Source organism: Columba livia, chromosome 2 (genome assembly GCF_036013475.1).
Source record: "Columba livia isolate bColLiv1 breed racing homer chromosome 2, bColLiv1.pat.W.v2, whole genome shotgun sequence".
Taxonomy (NCBI): domain Eukaryota; kingdom Metazoa; phylum Chordata; class Aves; order Columbiformes; family Columbidae; genus Columba; species Columba livia.
This window is the reverse complement of record NC_088603.1, coordinates 12,314,894-12,329,335: the sequence shown is the minus strand read 5'-3', so window position 1 is coordinate 12,329,335 and position 14,442 is coordinate 12,314,894. Positions and strand designations below refer to the sequence as shown.

Here is a 14,442-nt window from a genome sequence, read left to right as displayed (position 1 = left end):
TCTCACAACTGTTAGTGGCATTTGCTTCACAGTTCCCATGAGAAATGGGTAAAAATCATCCCCTTTTATCTCTGGAGAAGTGGGACTCATGGTAAAGCAAGTGGCTTGCTACCAAGCCTGCTAGGACCAGGGCAAGGAATGAACCCAGCATGCAGCCTGCTGACCATCACCTGCTGCCCTCCTTCCTTCCACAAGTCACCTCGTCCAGCCTCTTCCACTGTGCTGGGGGAGCTCCTGGTGACAGGAGCTAAATTGATGTGAGAAGACTGATGGTGGAGGGCAGCCCAGGACCCTCGGCTGTTTGTCTTCTCAAGGCTGCATCTTGAAGATGATGTAGTACCTGGGAAGAGCCTGACTAATTCATGGGCTCGAGGGTACAGTCACTTAGCGATGAATCTCCAACTAGCTACAGCAAACTTATTTATAAGCTTGGGGAAAAGTGTGTTGTGTAGCAATTTGCTACACACCCTGATCAGGAGCAATGCTTCAGGATTGATATTCTCTGTGCTGTGTTTTCCTCCCTTCCCGTTTAGACAGTGAGAGTCCTCCCTGGGAAAAAATACAAATTCCTGATGTCAACAAGTGTGTGTTCTCCCTCAGCCAGTATAAACAACCAGGTGTGCATCTCCTTTTATCTATGAAGGGAGTTGTGAACTTAATTCAACCCAACCTCCATTCATCATGTTCAACATTTACCCCCCAAATGTCAGTAATTTTCTGGAAAATAAAGTACTTGGGAGACAGGAGAAACAGAGCCCTTGGTGATATCTGTATAGCAGAATATTTCTTCCCATCCATATGCAAATCTAACCTTTTTGATATTTCAACCCCATAAACCCTAAGACAGGATTTCAATAGAAAATGTTTACTAAAGGCTTTCTCCTTTATAATCTATTGATTTTAATATCCTTACTACTCCTGTTGAATGTCAGTTTTACCCTGAAGACTCCCATTGCAAACTTGAACACATTTAATTATTTATACCATTTGAAATATTAGTGCTGAGAAATGACTAAAAGTTTTTGGTTCTGTAGCGGTGTGACCTGAAGTTTGATTTTCCTTAGTGAATAAGGCAAGTAATTTGATATGGTAATCAAGGACAGATTAATACTTCAGACAACACAGTGCAGTTTTAATAGTAATGACATCTATTTTCTGGTTTTCCAGCCTCCTTGTGTATGTTAAAATATAACTTATTAAGTACTGCAGAATCCCACAGTCTTTTTTCACAGTGAAAATTTTTGCTTTATCTAACAGTTGCCTCCATCAATTACAGTGGCCATTGAGGCAACACTCATCATCTGAGTGGAACCAAGAGCAAATTTGCCCCTCTGTGTGTGGGTCTCACAGTCTTGTTTGCCTCACTCATATCACTCACTGTATTAGTAAGAACGAGCAAAGTTTTGATCTGAAATAAATTGTCTCTATGGCAAATATTGTTTGTACAGAAAAATCTGAAAGAGGACCTGTGAAAGCTAGGATTTTGATAGCTGGTGAACAAAAGAAGGGGATTTGGAAAAAAAGGAGAAATCATTACCTGGAAGGTCATTTCTTCGCATAGGGCACAGGTGTGCTTGAACTCCCATCCTTGCTGGTTGAGCCTTGTCTGGAGCATAATTCCACTGGCGTCAGTGGCATTTTGCATCGGACCCCAGTATTCCAAGGAGATTTAACACCTAAACATAAGCCCCCCTAGGTGTAGCGCTCAAGTGGTATTTGAGCATTTATTTTGCTATATGCCTTGGTAAAAAAATTCAGTTCTGATGGTCCGTATCTTTTTATTTCCTTCTATCTTGTCCCCCTACCCCAACCTGTTGTTTCTCTGCCGTTACACGATCAGTGCAATTGCATGAACCTCTATCAATTGCATGCGCCTCTATCAATTGCACTGAATTTCTCTTTCACAAAACAAAAAAAAAAAGTTTGTACTCTTTCCTTTTTCTCCCCATCTTCAGAATTGTTTCTTTTTTCTGCTACCAACCTGATAGTTGTTCAGAAGCTACTGGGATGTATTTGGCTCTTGTATTTGCTCCAGATGGGAACTTTTATTTTCACTCATATCTGGCAGTAGGAACTGTAGCATCAGCAAACCCAACTTTTCTCTGAAATTAGTTGTTTTGTTAATAAAGAGTAACAAAAACTGGTTCCTTTTGTGTATGGTTTTTAAGTTATTTCTAATGGCAGACAGCATAGTCTAGCCAGTATCCCAAAAGCTCAAACAGGCATACAATGGCCATTAGTTGTTGGATTTTTCTGTTTTATATCCCACCAGGAATGATCATCTGGATATGTATCTTTTAGTAGCCTAATATTATAATTTAATAGAAAAACAAGAAAATCTCTGGAATTAAATCTGTCATTCTGAACTGAACAGGAGTAAAAATACCAAGCACTGTAACTCCACCATATCTGTCATGTATGCATTAGATATATTTGTAACAAGTTTTGTCTTTGTAGAAACATTGAAAATCAGACTAAAGTCTCTATATAGGCAGAAATGCCAACACGGATTCCTGTGCACACAAATGGATCAGGCTTTGGTATGTGTTACAGAGAAAAGCAGTGTTCTATATCTCTTGTAACTTATGGGTATAGGTCATTAAATTAACCCCATACCCAGTTCTGCCACGGGACCAGCTTTCAGGGTTGGATTATCCAACACCTTGCAATCATGCTGCATCCATTTTCAGGCTATCAAATGTCTGGCAGGGTTGAGCCGTGCATCTATTGTCTTCTTATTTTTCTCCATTTGCAAAAACAGACTGCTCTTTTTCCTCCTTTCCATCGTATTTTGGAATATCTATTTGGAAACCTGGGGTAATGTGACAGTCTGTAAATGAACTCTCAGATTGGACACTATGTTTCTGGTTGTTTTTCCTGCATCCTACATGTGTTTGGGTATGTCAGTCCTTTGCTTCTATTAATTTCACCGGCATCCTTTTAGGCAATGGATTCAAAATGAAGAATATTCACCTGACTTATTTTAGCTAAGAGGTTTCACATTTAATGCATTTGCTGGTCTTTCATGTCCCAGGTCATTCCTTGAAATCAATGAATGCCGGATTCCTTATCACCCCTAAAATCACTTATATAAAGTTATGTCATTATTTTTCCTTTAGTGAGTCTCTTTGCTCTCTGGCTTTGGAACCTACTGCCAAATGAGGTAAAGAAAGCTCTGACTGTGGGGATTTCTAAATCCAAAGTTAAAAGTTATTTGTTCTATTTAGCACTTTTAAAATGATTCTTTTAGGAATTGTATGTGCCTCTAAGCTAATTAATTCTTAATGAGCACAAAATGCCCTGGGATGCAGATTTGGAGGGCACGCTAGAAATGCAGGCATGGATTGGACTGCAGTACTGCAGGAGATGAAATTTTTTATTTGATCCTTTTTTTTAAAAAAAAAAAAAAAAAAAAAAAAAAAGTAGTTCAGATAGTTTTATTGAGATACTTTTTTTCCTTTCGTTCTAGTCTAAATAGAGCTGATCAGATTTTCAGTCCACCATATGGGACCCAGCTGTATCAGTCCTGCAAATAAGCTTTAGTTTTCTGTTATGGATGAAGTCACCCTTCAGTAGGGAAAACAAGTTTAGAAACAAACTTTCATATTATGAAAGACAGGCAGTGTTCCAGCGCTGAGCACTTAGCCAGAGCATCAGGAAATCAGAACACCTGGCTGTGCCCAGCTCTGTGCTATTCCCCTGGACCAGTCCCTCATCCTTTTAGTGCCTTCACTCATTCATCTGTAAAGCGACTATAATTGCATTTATATCACAAGGGTGTCTTGATGCTTGACAAATGAGAATTGACCCAAACTTCATCCTTCAGAGGTACTGTATGAGCAATACCTTGCTCACATGGTGGTTGTGGACAATTAGATTAGAAGAGGTATAAACGCAGTCAAAGTGAAATTCCATTTAGGAACTGTCAAACTGTTCTTGATAATTTTTCTCAGTTTTCATTTAATTCTAGTGTAATTTTGCGTGCATCTACCAGAAAGGGTTTATATGCCTCTTTCCTTCTTTTGCAACAAGCCAGCCTATTTTAATTCCATGTTATATTAAACTGTCTTTTCGGGAAAATGGTTTGTTCCCAGAGCAATACCTTGAAAAGCTACATTTAGCAAAACAAAGAGAAATTATTGTGTCAAACAAATCCTGTCCTCTATGTACCTGAGCAAATTGCAGTGACTTACAAGGTTGGTACATGGAAAAAATATTCCAGGTTTAATGAAAAGTAGATTGCCTAATTGTTATGTTTATTTATTTATTTATTTATTTGTTTGTTTGTTTGTTTGTTTGTTTATATTTTTGCTCTATTAATGTTTAAAAATTAAGCTGAATTTCTGTAACAAACTGGAGAAACATATGGTGTACAGCCTGCAGAGGCTCTCAGTGGCAGTAGTATTACTGATAATATTTGTGAATTAGAGTCTGCTTTCCTCTGAAAAATAGCTGTGTGTTCTCCCAGTTTAAAATACTGTCGTTTTGCAACCATGTTTTCATCACCATTAACAGTTTTGGGAGAAAAAGAATTGATATAATCTTCTTAAATTCATATCCTTACTTCTGCATGCTGTGGATCTTTCAGGTAGAGTGAGGTTAGATATCAATCTCAGCCTTTCCCCCATGTGTGCTATGAACCCCCGTAAAGACACCAGATGAATTCAAGGGGGTTTTAGCAGGACATCCCCCAGGTGGTTTAGCCCAACACCAGGAGAAAAAATGGAATTGTTGCTGCTCAAGCCACTTTTCCTAACAAAGGCACAATTACTCAGGGCTAATCAAATTGCTGGATGCCAGGTGGTTCCTATCAGCACCCCAGCATAAGCTCCAGTGCCAGGAACTGCTCCTGGAAGGATTTGTAGGTACAGCTTGGTTTCCCACTAGAAATCATATGGCTCAAAAAAAAAAAAAACACCTTTGAATCTTACCTTTTTATGTTTGAACTTGCAAAGCATTTTAAGAACAGCTCATGCTTGCAGTGTGCCTCTGACTTATCTCTAATGTATGCCTGAAAGGCTCTGTGCCAAACAAAGTGCAGAGATTAAGTAAATGAAAAGATACTAAACATTGCAGCAGGAAAATGGTCCAAGTAGTGGTGTTCTCAGGAGCACCAGAGCTGGTTTAGGTCCACATCCATCCATACACAGTCTGCAGAATTCACTTTTTAGACTTTTTACCCTACTTGGCTTCAGTAACTGGCTTCCCGAGTCTCTCCCTGGTGATGGGACTCACTGAAACCTGAGGGTTCAGACCACACAGTCTCTAGAGCCCAGTCCATGGGAAAATTTGGCCTTTCAACAAAGCTGCCTTGCTCAGGACAAGGTAGACCTGTCCCTCAGCACTGCAACACACCAATGAACTTGTGAAAGCAACAGCTTTGGTAGGACGTGCAAGCAGAGGTTCGCCTTCCCTTCCTCCCCATGGCTGTCGAGGTAGGAGCAAGACAGACCATGGTGCTCCTCTGACAGCACTAAACATCACCCCAATTCCTGAGCTGTGAGTCATTAAAAACTCACCTTGAATGCAGAAGTAGGTGGTCTTTACCTATAACCCAGGCCTCAGCTCAGCTTTCAGGCTTCAGTGGGCTAATGGAAATTTTCGGTGGTCTCATGACAATAAGTGGTTTGGTGGGACACACGTCTACCTCTTCAGTTCACTACCATAAAACGCTTTAAGGACCAACACACTTCCTGTGAACTGATCCTGGACTAATATCTGGCAGGCTGAAAAAAAGTCAGCCTTGAAATCTTCTCCCTTTACCACTGAACCTTGTCAACGAAGGTCTCTAGCTTTAATTCAGTTAATTTGGAAGTTTCTAAGGTTAATGTGAGTACTCAACAGAGAGATACTCCTTTTATCTTTGCTCGGGTAGGTGGTGTCTGACTCCAAAAGGGACTTCTCAGCAGTTGCCAGCAGGTGACTAATCTGCAGAAATACCCAAGTGCCTCAACCAAAGAAAGTGAAAAAATTCTTTTTGACTGTGTTTTTCAGGATTTTGCCGACTCTGTATACCAAATGGTTGCACAGAAGTTCCAGGAGCTGACAGATAATTTCACTTCCATGCATGCATGCCACAAAAGTCTTGCAGGCATTGTGATGACCAAAGGTAAGATCTCCTCTCATTTATTTTCCTGTAGCATTTTTCATGACTAAGTAATACATTATTTACCTGGTCCACAGTATTGAAGGATGCCTTTACTCCCACACAGAAAAATAAATTGTAATGCAGAGAAAAAAAGCATTAAATATTTACACCTCAAGCAAGTTCACACAAAAAATATTGGCAACAGAGGTAAAGATTTATTCATAAATATGTCCTTACATTGCTTTGTTTACAGGACAAAATACAGACCTGCCTGATTTTGCATTTCCTATTAGATATGGTAGTTCTACTTATCAATAAAAAGTTACATTATTTATTAATTGCATTTTTAGATCTGGAAACACCAAGTTCTTGTTGCACAAGGCTACCATAAAGCTTGTTTTAGACTGACAACAAAAGCAAATCTCAGCCCATCTCCTTTCCCATCAACAGAAACAAAACCAGTGCGTGTAGTTTTAATTCTGCTTGGCTCTAACCATGGAAAATACTTATCAGCAAAGCCAAAATTTTATATTCACCCCATTAAGTCTTAACTGATAGTCACATACTATACAGAAACCTTTAGCCCTTTGATGAAGCTGTTGCATAGACAGTCTGTCTTTCTTTGTGAGCACACCTCAGTTGGGGCACCTCAGTATTTATGAGGATGTCAACCGTGGAGATGATGCCATAAACTTCATTCACACTTAGACACAGGGAACAGTGGAGTGAGTTTAGAAATGAGAGGATAAGCTCAGAGGGGAAGGGCATGTATAATCCATCCAGGGTTGTGTTATTCCTTCCTATTACAGGGCAGCAGGATGGAGACAGGATTATCTGCTGGATCTTTTCCAACCACAGAACCTAAATACAGCTAAGAGTTCTGTGCAGAGTAACTTATTCTTCTCCTTTCTGATGTGCAAAGAATGAGTATTTCTCTCCTGAAATTAGAAGTAGAGAAGTTGACCTAAAAGTCTTTTAGACCTCTGGTTGAAACTGAACTGTTCCTCAGCTAAATTTGTTATTATTTTACTTAATCTGTTTTGGTTAGTTATTTTTTATATTACTTTAGGATCTGGAATAATGGATGAGTCTTCCATTTTTTTTTAAGTGCTGCACAGACACATCATTGTACAAATGCAAAATATGGTATGTAAGTCCTATAGAACACAGGAGACACATTCAGTACAAGGAAAAATAAAAGGGAGAGTGTGATTGACTTCGGGATGTGACAGGTGCCCACTAGACCCAAAATACCAGCTGCCTTGTCATAGTCGGATTTCTTGACTGGGACACTCACCAGATTTAAACAAAGTGTTGTAATTTATTTAGAGGAGATATTTGCAAGCAGGAGGAACCACAAGGAACAATGTTTAAATATGCCTTTTATAAGAAGCTGAGTTACAGGAGCCAAGAATTGGTGCTTTAACCACTTTTTGAGGGGAGACTGTTCCCACCTCAGTCTTCCTGTTCAGTTTTCTTACAATCAGTGTGTATTTTCCCTGTAAGAATTCAATCTCTTTCTTATCTTGCCAGGGTACAGCCACTGCATCCTTTAGCACAGGCCTAAACCTGCTTTAAAGAGCGTGATGGGGCCAATGCAGCCCCATTGCCATATGGTCAAAGCAGCAGTATATGGACAGTGTAAAACCTCACACCATAGGGTAAGAGAAGCCAGCCAAAGGAATCATAACTTCCAAAATTGTGACTGCTGAGTGCGTGGAGTGCTGGGGGAGGGAAGGGGCACATCCAGACCCCTGCTAGCTTTTCTGGGCAGTTCTTTGGGGAACGGCTGAAAGTGTCTCCCACTGGGTTTTTCTGAGTCCTCTGCCCTTAGTGGGATTTTCCACTTTTGTATTTCATATTTCTTCTTAGTCAGCATTGAGACAAAGTATAATTTTAGTTATGTTTATAAACCATTTCACTCCAGGCTTCTTTTTTAATTCTGAATTCACTTTTATGAACTTCTTCCATCTGTCAGCCATCCGATTTGTCAATATCTTCCTGGTTTTGTGGAACGTAGAAAAGAAATTCACAGACATGAAGTGATTCAGAAGAGAAGCAAAGCTAGAAACAGACTTCTCTTGGTAAATTTTCCAGGAGGATTTTAGTTCCTTCCAGCAGGAGAATGTCTACCAACCATTGCAAGAGGAATCATTTCCCATTTGTGTCATTATTTTCTGTATTAAAGTTGTAGATTTGTAGTCTGTTCCCCACTGTCATTCCCAAAGGTAGCAAGGATCTTGACATACTCTGTTCAAAGATAACACAGACAGGTTTTCCATATCAAACACGCAAGTAAGTACCAATTTCCCATGTTTTTAACATAGAATTTGTCAGGAAACAATTAGATCTCTGCAAACAACTTACTAATGACATCAACAAAAACAAATCTGGTAATGTTTTGCTGTATTTAGAACTGCATGCAACTATAAGAGACAAAAATTGTTTTTACCTTTGTTTCAACTTAATGTCATCCCGACTGAAAACAGGTTTATCTGCGCTTGTACAGTTTTCAGACAAATCTGGTAAAAAGCACAATGTGATTCTCTGATAACTGCTGTTAAAATAACACAAAATCTCTACAGACAAAACAGAAGTGTGCTAGATTGGTTTTCTTTTCCTGAACTCTGACATTTTTTCTGCCATTTCAGTTTCCCAGGGAAACCAAAGGGAGTTACATTTGGGCACAGTAATTGACTTATGCTGTAGCACCCAGGGCAAATTCCAAAGTACGATAAAGAAAAAAAAAATGTAGAAAATTATGTTATTGACTGACTGTGAATGTTCTGCAGTAACAAATTGCTAATCAGAAAAACAGGCAGTCCGATGTATTTAGATATGCTTTGCTCTGAATTGTGATGAAAAGTTAAAATCTCGATGCATTTCTATAAAAGTTTTCAGCACATTTGATTAGTAGTCATCAAGATAACCTTGAAAAAACCTACCTAGGTAGGAGCAAATTATCCCACTGGAGGCCAGCTGATGTGATGCTATCTGATGTAATATAGTAATTGAATATAATAATAATCCAAAAACTCACATAATAGATCTTAAACTAAACATTTCAAAAGATGGAATGGTTGAAGTAAATTATTTAACAGTTCTCCAGTTATAACATACTTGAAATCTGTCGGTCCTCTAACACATTCTAATTTTGTTGAAACATATTAAGAGAAAATTGTTCTATCAAAAATTGTTTGATTGAGTCTAGGAAAAATTGTTAAACAAGTAAGACCTTGCATGCAAATCTTCAATATACAGCAAGCCATATTCCCACAGAAGATCTTCAAGCAGAACAATAAGTATACTTGTTATTATAGCATTGGATTAATATGAGGACCTAAGTTTTATTGCATACAGACTATCCACAGTTGTTGTCCTAACTTTTCTGAAGTTATGGTGTGTTCACATATGGTAAAATTAAGACCACCACTTCACCTGCAGAGAAAACAGTCCAGCCAACACCACAACACAAACCATCACCTCAGAACACACATATCCAGGCTATCACTGGACAGTGCTTGCAAAGTGTCATGACTTTCTCTCTCTCCTGTCCTCATCCCCATCAGGTAGATTGGAGGTGAGCAATAGGCTGGGAGGGGATATAGCCAGGACAGCTGTGCCCAGTTGTTGAAGGGGATATTCCATACCATACAGCATTGTAAAAAGCACTAAAAACTCAGGGAAAGAAGGAGAAATGAGAGACATTTGAATTTGTGGTGTTTGTCTTTCCAAACAACCATGAACTATCATTATCTCAATCCACTTGTCTTCTTGCCTTCTCTCTGTTTTCTCCCAATCCCACAGGAGAGGGGAGTGATCAAGAGGCTGGGTGGATGTGTGGCTGTTGGATCAACCAATATTTCATTTCAGGGTGTTCAACAACTATAGCTAAACATAATGTTTCTTGCTGTAACAGATTGAGATAACCTACCATCTCCCCTCTTCCTTTGAGTCTCTGTCTCTCAGGTGCAGCTGGGACATCATAAAATAGTTTGGGTTGGAAGGGACATTTAAAAGTTACCTAATACAACCTGCCTGCAATGAGCAGGGTCATTTTCAACTAGATCAGTTGAAGGTTATCTTATTATCATGAACCAGTCTGCTGTACATTTTATTGAGAAGTTTGCAGGGAGAAATAGTTTTTGTAATTGTTATTATTAGGCCAGTTGATACAGTTGTAAAAAACTAAGGGCAAGCAAGCCAAAATTTTCTAACACAGGCCAACAAATGCAAAACTGTAGCATTCGCACATACCCCTGTCCTGGTGCAAGAACTCACAGATTATTAAACAGAACAGGAGGCTGAGGGGCTACTGGTGAGAAGCAGCTCTTTCAGGGCTTGGGGAAGATCACAGCTCCACCATGGGTCACCAGCCAGGACAAACAGCTTTACCAGTGCAGGGGTCATGGAGGAGAGAGTGTGGACAGTTCTGTATGTCCCCTGTCCCCCAGAGCTGGGAAACCCCAGACCAGGAGTGGGGTGGGAGGTGGAAGAGTGAGCTGCACACCAAGTGCTGCGACCTAAAGACAGGCAGCACTGGCACTGTTTGTTTACACCATGGGCAGAGTTTGCCTTTGCAGCTCTGAACAGATATGGCCACACATTTGTGCTCTACCTGAAAACACTGGGTGAAGTAAAGAATTCATGTCACTCAATACAGAGATGATCTATTAATGCTGAAGTCCTTTCTGAAAAAAAAAAAAAAAGAACAAAACCTCCCATAGTCATTATGGACAAAATGAGACTGCTATTTAAACAGTATTTTCCCCTTTGTGTTTGACAAATCTTAGCAGTTTAAATACTGATAGGAACTTTTTGTCATGTCTTCTGTTAAAAATGGAGCATTAAGAAAATTCAGTCCTTTTCACAGGAGCATGGCATTCATAGAAAAAGGTTATGAGTTGATTTCTAACTTCAATTTTCTCCCTTCTTCTATTTTTTTATTTTAGGCTGACAATCATTTTGATGTTAAAAGCAAACTAGGAGGTCTTCTCAGTTATCATGTATGAAATAAAGATGAACTGGACAAAAGAGCCCTAAGTAGCAATTTCATGCTGTGATAAAAGATGGGAAATTATCATTTGTATCTCATGGAACGGATCTTAATCATTGCTAAGTGGAATAACAGAAAAAAGTAAAGTTGACAATATGTCTCCGTGGATCTTTACAGTCATATTAAGATTCAAAAAGCCTGATTTCCAAGTACAATCAGGAATACTGGTGGCTTATTGATTTCTGATCCTTAGTTTAAATAAGAAAGTTGAAAAGTAGTAAAACACAGTAGAAAATTCATGCCTTATGCAGAGAATCTACTCCATCCCAGGCTGGATTCAAGTAGACAAACCATTTAAAGGAACTGAGAATAATGTATAGGTTAGTGCCCAGGGCAGATGCCTTCAAGAAGACTCACAGGGTAATGCAGGCCCCTGGGTCCCTTTTGCATAGTTAGATGGATGCTAAAACCTGGTCCCAGTGAGACTCAGTGTTTCTATGAGACTTAAATCCCCAAATCAACACTGGGTGCCCAAACTGCTGAGATGCTTTTGAAAATCTCATAATCTCTTCACCTTCTGTTGCCTAGTGCTCATATGGAGGAGGCCCAAAGTCATTTGACATTCTTGGAAACATTATCCACCTCTGAAATGTGCTCAGGTTGACACATCACCACCACATGACAGGTTTTTTTCAAAATATTTTAAAATAAGTACATAGATATATAGTTAAAACCATATAAATCCCTCTTTCTCAGAAATCTGTTTTCCTCTGGTTATAAGCCTTAAACTAATAATCTTCAGATTCTCTCCAAATAACTTTGAACTCCATAAGAACACCCCTTTCGTGCAGCTGCAACTTTATTCCTGGATTTTGTAACGTGGGCCTATAATGGGCAGATGACGATTCCGCTAGCCGAATAGATTTAGGTTTTCAAATTCCAGCTCAAAAAACATCTGAGGTTCTGCAGTTAAAACTGTGGCTCCACCAGGTTGTTCACTTTTTTTTAAATATGGGCATAGGCGTGCCACTGCAAGTACGCCCCCTACAAGAGCAACAATGGGTGTTCCCTCTTCTTTTCTGTTAAATCAGTGCTAAGGAACAGAAAATAGCTGAAGATACATTACTTAGAAAATATGAGATGGGACGCAGCCCTGTAACCCTGCACAGAGCAGGGAAAATGAAGTTCAAGGTCATTTCTCCAGGTTGAATTACATATTTTAACACTAAATAAGATGAAACACATGTGCCGCCTGGGATTAAGTCCAGAACCAGAGCTTCACTTTTCGAGGTGAGCACCCCAACCAGCACAACAGCCCCTCCTGCTGTTATTGTCTAACCTGACTCTGTTCTCTTAGCTGTTCAATAGCACAGGGCAAAATTCCTGGTTTTAGGCACTGCTATGGGAGAATGACCCAGCCTGGGAATGGAACTGAGCCCCCATTTTCCACCTGCTACACAAGCTGTAGGTCTCTCCAGCAAATCTTACTGGTGCCTTCTGGGCAGTTCCAGCAGCAAACATCTTCTTCCCCTCTGGACCTACTGGTTGTTCTGGTTTCCATTTCAGAGCAGCTGGCTCTTCCCAGACAGTGAGCCTTTTGTCCCAGACCATTTACTGTCTCTGGACTTAGCTTTTGGTTCTTGCTGTTCAGAGAATATTTCTGATTGAAATAGTAACTGACATCTCTCAAATCCTGGATGCGATGCAGACGAGGCTCTGGCTTTGTGTCACATATAATTGTATTGGCCACAAAGACAGGTATCATAATTAACATAAAACATGGAAATGAAAAATCAGCACTTCTGTTTCCATCCCCAGGTGTTTGAAGCCAGGAGCTGGAAATTTCAAGCTTTCATTCTGCTCTGTGATAAGCCAAACTGGAAATTGTCCCAATCTCAATACAAAGAGTGCATCTCATCCTAAAAACAGAAGTTTCTTGGATTAATAAAGGCTTAGTAACATCAACCATTGCTTTTACTTTACTGGCCTAATAACATGCATAGGAAGACTTTTTAAATGCAAGTATGCTTAAGGAAGGGGAAAAAAAAGTTCCTCCTGGACTTATCTGCCAAAATCCACAGTCAGTATTTCATCCTTTCTCCCTGCAATTAAGGATGTCACTAGCATCTAGCATATAACACTGTCAATTTGCTTAATTCTCAGATATCAGTAGCACAGCGTTTAATAGAGAAACACAGATATCTTCACTGAGGACCTGGCAGGAAAAGTGCAGTGTTTAAAAAATAAGAATTATCTGTAAGCTCCTACACAGCTCTGTTCCTGAGGAGAAAAACAGTGTTCAAACTCACATGAAAGAAAAGGACCCTCAAATAACATTGATCCTTCCACTATCAATTCAGGTTAAAAACAAATCCTTGTGTATTTGGCATGGGGACAAAGTATACAGGGGCTAGGCTGGCTGTCCCTCCTCCCCCTCCAGATTTCCAAAGGCCCCATTGAGGAAAGGAAGGGAAGGCAAATGGCCCTGGTGCTTGCAACCACAGCACTGTCTCCTTCCACACTCCTCAGTACCAAAGCTGATGGGATTTTATCCTTTCCATCCACTAAAGGAATGAGAGAAATGAACCGTAGAAATTAGAACTGGGAAAGACCACTAAGTCATCCAGTCCATTTCCCTGCAAGCACAAAATTGTTCCCTGTGGCGTGTTCCCAAGTGCATTTTGTGGTCTAGATTTAAATGAATCAATTAGCAATGGGGCTTTCAACACTACCTTGGGAGACCATTCTAGTCTAACGGACCTCATTGTTAATAATTCTCACCAGTTATTCAGCCTGACTCTTATTTTCCGTGCTTTCATCCCAGGTCCTCAGTTATAATGTGCTGAATTGTCTATTTTGTACCCACCTCTCTCATTGTGGTTTGCACCCTTCAGACACTTGGAAGCACTTACACCACTTTCATAGGTGTCACTTAATGAAGGTTTACATATTTAATTTTGGTAATTTTTCCATGCTGGGTCACTCTTCTCTGCAGCCCTCAGCAGTTTCCCCTCTGGTTTCTGATTCATCTCCACTTTGGCAACAGCCTCTTCATTATTTTCTGGGCTGGGAAGTCCTTCCTGTGAATGAGACTTACTGGAAACACCTGCATAGAAACATCTTGCAAAATGAACTCTTGCAAGAGTCCTTTTTCAGGCATCCGATGATGTGACTGAGCAGCTTGATGCTGGCTTGTGTCAGAAAGGTATTCTTCTTCTGGAGGAACTGAATTTGCAACTTGTTCACAAAGAAACACCCCACGGTATTGGGGGACGTTTACTGTGCCTGGCTGTGAAAGGAGAGTCACGGCTGCTCTCAGACAATACCCTGGCTCTTGCTTCAGCACAGAGGGGTCAGA

General features: G+C 40.0%; 1 protein-coding gene across 2 annotated transcripts in view; it reads left to right on the top strand.

The window, feature by feature from the left end:
* ADARB2 (adenosine deaminase RNA specific B2 (inactive)) overlaps positions 1-14,442 on the top strand; it is a 315,094-nt gene that overhangs the window by 245,114 nt on the left and 55,538 nt on the right. For both annotated transcript variants that reach the window (XM_065050500.1, XM_013367407.3), the window contains exon 4: positions 5,995-6,109. In XM_065050500.1, the coding sequence (XP_064906572.1) occupies positions 5,995-6,109 (115 nt within the window). The remainder of the gene's footprint in view (positions 1-5,994; positions 6,110-14,442) is intronic.